General features: G+C 61.0%; 1 protein-coding gene across 2 annotated transcripts in view; it reads right to left on the reverse strand.

Annotated features, from left to right (window-relative positions):
• SEPT9 (septin 9) overlaps positions 1–5,266 on the reverse strand; it is a 139,976-nt gene that overhangs the window by 114,934 nt on the left and 19,776 nt on the right. Inside the window, exon 1 of one of the 2 annotated variants that reach the window (XM_025047178.1) lies at positions 2,637–3,586. The exons of the other annotated variant lie outside the window; for it this stretch is intronic. Coding sequence (XP_024902946.1) covers positions 2,637–2,658 — 22 coding nt within the window. The 5' untranslated portion in view covers positions 2,659–3,586. Of the gene's footprint in view, positions 1–2,636; positions 3,587–5,266 lie in introns of those variants that run through there. 2 annotated transcript variants of the gene reach the window in all.

Consider the following 5,266-nt stretch of genomic DNA (forward strand, 5'->3'; position numbering starts at 1 on the left):
TCTGTGTGTGTCTCAGAGGCCAGTCACTGCTCCATGACTCATCCCCATCCTGCTGACTGACGAGCCCTCCAGCATCTTCCCAGGGGTGCCTGACCGCTGATGGGGGCCCCCAGGCTCATGAGCCGGGCGGGAGCTGGGTGCTGGCTGCTACCCCCTTCCCAGAGGGTGGGCAGACCTCACCCTCCCCAACCCTTCCTGGACAGCTGCTGGGCAGGGGCAGAGAGCTGGGTGGACAGGCCATAAAGGCCAGGCCAGTGGGGCACAAGCAGTGACAGCCACCAGGAACCGGGCGGGTGGGGCGTCTGGCCGGGCAGGCCCCGTACACGCACGCGCACGCGCGCGCGCACACACACACACACACACACACACACACACACACCCCATCCGGGCCCCTGGCCCACCTTGGCCATGCGCTCCGCCTTATGGTGAGACAAAGCACTGCCCAGCAAGAAGTAAAGAGCCCCACAGCAGGCAGGGTCCTCCAAACGGGCTCAGGAGCCCACCAGAGGTGGGGACACTGCCTCAGGCTGTGCCGACCCAACTCCCCTCTCTACAGATTAGGAGACCGAGGCCCTGGCCGCGGGGTCCCTGCTGGGGACTCACTCCCCCAGGGAATGGTTAGGTGCTGAGCTGCCACTGAAGGCCAAGGGCAAGGCCTGGCCAGGCCCGACGGAGGTGCGGGAAAGCTCGAGGATTTTTACTTCCATTCATACTTGTGACCAGTGTCTAACCGAGCGTTGAAAGCAGTGAGCATTTTTTCGTGAAAATGGGTCCGAATGAGGATTTCATAGAAAGTCCCGGTTTCCCCTCAGCCGCATCTGAGGGAAGGTCCCCACTTCCTCCCATGCCTTGCTGTCCTCAGCGGAGGGCCGTGGCACGCAGCACAGTTGCAGTGACAGCTGTTTTCAAAGGCGGTTTTGTTCACTTCGTGAAAAGCTCCTGGAGCTCGGTTAGCCTGGGAGGTCCCTGGACACGGCCGTCGCTCCCGAGTCCCCGAGGACCCCTTCCCGGCCTTGCTGTGCCAGCTCTCTGGTCCCTCAGTGGTCACTCATCTGGGCCTTGGCTGAGACATCCAAACTGAAGGCTGGAGCTGAGGCCAGTGGAGTGGCCATCTTGCCAGGCCCTGCAAGGTTCCAGCCAAGTGCCACCTGCTCTGCAGACCCTGCCAGGCTGAGAACCGGAAACCCTGACGCCACAGCCCCACCCAGCCCCAGAGGGCCCACGTCGCCAAGCTCAGACACAGACGAGCTGTGGTCTCACCAGCTGTGCCTTCCGCCGGTGTCCCCGGCCAGTGTGTGTGCCCAGTGGCACAGACACACAGACACACACACACACACACACACACACGCGCGCCCTGTCAGCAGCTCCCCCACAGTGGCGATGAGCCTTCCTTCTCTCTGGCCTCTTGGGGAGCCCCCACCAAAACACACAATGGCACACAGCAGACCAGGGCCAAGGGCCCTGTGGGGCAACACTCTCGGCCTCACTGTGACCCAGGGGTCAGCTCAGAACACCTGAGGCTCAGAGCAAGGCCGATGCCTGAGGAGGAGTCAGAGCTGCACGGCGGACCCCAGCACCTGGCTCGAGGGGGACGCGTAAGCGGCAGACACTGCAGTGAACGGAATTACCCATGATGCCATCAGATGCTGACACAGTCACGGCACGCGAGGCCTCGCCAAGGGAACCGGGAGGGACTGAAGAAGGGGAAGTCTCTTTTTCCCCATTTGTTGGTCGTGTCCCCGCCCCATGGGTCTGTGCCCTCTCCGCGGGGGCTGCCAACGGGGCACGGGGAGAGGGGGTGTCCAGGCACCAGTAAGGCCCCTCCAGCCCAAGGACCAGCCTCCCGCCCTCAGTCCTTGCCCTGACGTGACATCCAGACGTCTTAAACAGTGATTCTCCTCCGGGGTCTGAGCAGAGCCCACATCTGCTCATCCTTCTGTCCTGAAATGTCCCTCAGTGACCGTGGACGATCCCCACTGCCCCTTCCCCATCGCGGGGCTCCCGGGAGAGTACGGGACCCGAATGACACTGACTCCCCCAAACCTCGAGCGGGACAGGGCAAGCTCTCTGCTGTGCACGCGCACGCGCACGCACGCTCACACACACGCACACACACGCGCACACGCACGCACACGCGCTCACACGCACGCACACGCGCACACATCTGCATGTCTCGTCCGGGTACTGGGAGCTTCCCGCCCTGTAATCAAGTCCTGGGGAGGCACCAACATCTATTTCAGGGAGGAGACCATGGTGGCCATGAAGACAGACTCTGGCTGGAGCGAAAACACAAACCACACAGCGGACAAACCAAGCACCGAGCAGCCTCCTCAAGGCCGTCGCCCAGACCCCCAGGCCAGAGGCAGGTCCCACCACCCCGGCCGGCATCCACGGTCAGCTTAGGACGCAGAAGTGGCACTCTGGGGACTGAGGGAGGAGTAGCGAGGGGCCAGAGCCGAGTTTAAGGGAAAGCCAGACTTCATGAGAGGCTCGTCTTCCGGAACTTTACCTCCCACGACCTCAGAATGGTCACGAGGAAGAGGACCAAGTCCACGAAAATGACCACGAGTGACCCCGGGGGGGCTTCCCGGGGCAGGAGGGAGGTGTGGGGGGGAAGCGGGGCGGGCCGTGCCTACCTGAGATCCGGTCTCTCTCCATCACTCCGGTGTGCGCAGCAGCAGGCAGTCCGTGTCCCCTTTCCAGAGGCGTCCTCAACTTTCTCACCCCGTCACCCTCCCCCTCTCTGCCGCCGCCGCCTCCTCCTCCTCCTCCAGAAACACTCTTTGTCTGGTCTAATTTCTTCAATCTGCTGCAATCGCGAATGTATCCAAATTACCACATTTCCATGTGCGGATCATATGTTTGTGCCCCGCACTGAAGTCGCCTTGTCTCTGAATCAGCACACGGAGAGCGAAGGGGAGAATGAGGAGGTGGGGCGAGGCAGACGGGCCTTGAAGGGCGCCGCAGCCCGGTCCTGGGTCCTGGGTCCTGGGTCCGGGCTGGCCAGCGGGCGTCTGGGCTCCGCGGGGCTCCGGGCTTCCGGCCGGGCGTCTCCCCGCCCTCCGGAGCCTCGCTCACTGCTCCTTTTTAATATCCACTTGGAGAAGCTTCACTTAGCCTCTTGGAACCCAGCTCGCAGAGTCGAATTCCTGGCGACGTCCAAAGTCTTTCATTTTCCCGCTCCCGCGATGCTACGGCTTCCTCTGCTAAGCCCAGCTCCTGGGCCTGCCTCGCCTGCAGCCGCTGCCGGCCCTTGACCCCGCCCGACGTGGCCGGGAGGAGGGGCCGTCTCGCCCCAGGCGGGGGGCTGGGGAAGGCTCGGGAGCACCTGCCGGCCGGAGAAGTCACCCCTACAGACGCCCTGGAGTCCCAGTCGGCCTGCCTGTGGTGACAGAGGCAGCTGGCCGTCCCCGCCCAGGCCGAGAGGGAGAGCAGGACGAGACTTCCTGGAAGATTCTTGCCACCCGCTCATGAGTCAGTGAGTCTCCAGCTGTCCCCAGGGAGGGAGCAGGGCTCCTTACCGCGGATTTCCCCAGACTCAGCGCCTCTCCTCCAAGGGAGCACGGGGCCCGGCTGGGCTGGGGACTCAGAGCTACTTCCTGCTATTCGCTTGGGAACCTGGGGGGCGGGGGCTGCTCGCCTGGCAACCTGGGGAGCCCCCCCAGCACCTGGTCTGAGTCAGGGCTGGGGGTCTGGGGGACATCTCTGCTCTGGAAGCTTCATTCAACTCAAGGGTTCAGACTGGCAGCCCTGGCTGGAGACAGACAAGTTTTGTGTGCCTGACCCTGAAAACGTGTATTTGGTGCCAGCGTGGACCGACCGCTCAGGCGATTTCGCTGAGAACTCCAGATTTTTCGCCTCTCTGGGAAAAGGGAGGGCATGTGGTCACACAGGGCGAGCCTTCCTGCCCGGCTGCATGAGCTGGTCTGAAGTCACCCCCTTCAGATAGAACCATGTCTTCCGGTTTGCTCTGGTCCTCACGGCCCCTTCGCTCATTTTCATTAGTCCCCCCCCCCCCCCACCCCCACCACGCCGCAGCCTGAGTTTGCAGTCCCTGCTCTACAAGGCCACAGCCACGTGAGCTATGTGAGCCACATGAGACCCATGCACAGCTCTCTGCTAAATGGCACAGTCCCCATCCCCGTCCCCTGCGGCCTGGGACATTGTAGTTTGCTAGGTAGCACGTTAATCTTCCTGGGGTAGGGGGGTAACTTCCAGCCTTCTGGGAGACACCAAATAGCAACCACCTCTCCCACTCCCCCAACCTCGCCCCACCTGCCTCCAGCTGAACCTGGAGGAGGACAGCCCCAAAGGTGGCTGGCTGTACAGTGAAGAAAGGTGGGGACAGTGTCTCAGCCAAGGGGTCCCGGGGCTCAGGCACTGTGGAAGGCTGAATAACGGCCCCCCAAAATATCACATCTAAATTTCTGGAACCTACAAAGGGGACCTTCTCTGGAGAGAGTCCGTTGCAGATAGGATTAAGTGAAGGGCTTTGAGATGAAGAGATGCCCTAAATACATCACATGCATTCACAAAAGGGGAGGCGGGAGGTGACGTCCACACAGAGGAGGGGGTGTGACGACCGGCTGAGGTAGATGTAAAGACGCAGTCCTTGAAAACTGCAGTGAGGCTGCCACAAGCCAAGGCAGGCTGGCAGCCCCCGAGGCGTGGGAAGAGGCCGGAGCAGACCACCTCTCAGGGACTCTGGGGCGCGGGCAGTCCTGCCAACACTTTGATACCAAACTTCTGGCCTCCAGAACTGGAGAGAATAAATCTCTGCAGCTTTAAGCCCCCCGGGTTTGGGTAATTTGTGAGAGCAGCATTAGGACGCTCATGCAGGCACCACGGACAAACGAAACAATGTTCCCTAGATAACGTTTTCCACTGATTGTATCTTATCCTAAAATGTTACGTTAAACCAAACACTTACAATTGTTGAGTTAGAACAGTGGGAATCATGGAAATTTTTCGGTTTATTTAATGTCTTTTCCGATTTTGAAATAACATTCCTTATTGGTTTCTCTGATGATAAATGTAACATATGTTCATGACATTAAATTTAGAAACTACAGAAAACCTATAAAGAAACTCCTTTAATGCCAATGGGACTCTCTGGCAGCAATTCCGGCCATGGCCACAGACCCAGGCCACAGACCCAGGCCAGCTGGTGTGCCAGGGCGAGGGGCCGGGCTGGGGCGGTCCTCGCCCACCCTGCCGCCTCCTGCCCACCCAGCCGCCCCCCCACCCACCGCAGGCCCCCGCGGCC

Source organism: Pteropus alecto, unplaced genomic scaffold (assembly GCF_000325575.1).
Source record: "Pteropus alecto unplaced genomic scaffold, ASM32557v1 scaffold134, whole genome shotgun sequence".
In the NCBI taxonomy this organism is placed as follows: Eukaryota; Metazoa; Chordata; class Mammalia; order Chiroptera; family Pteropodidae; genus Pteropus; species Pteropus alecto.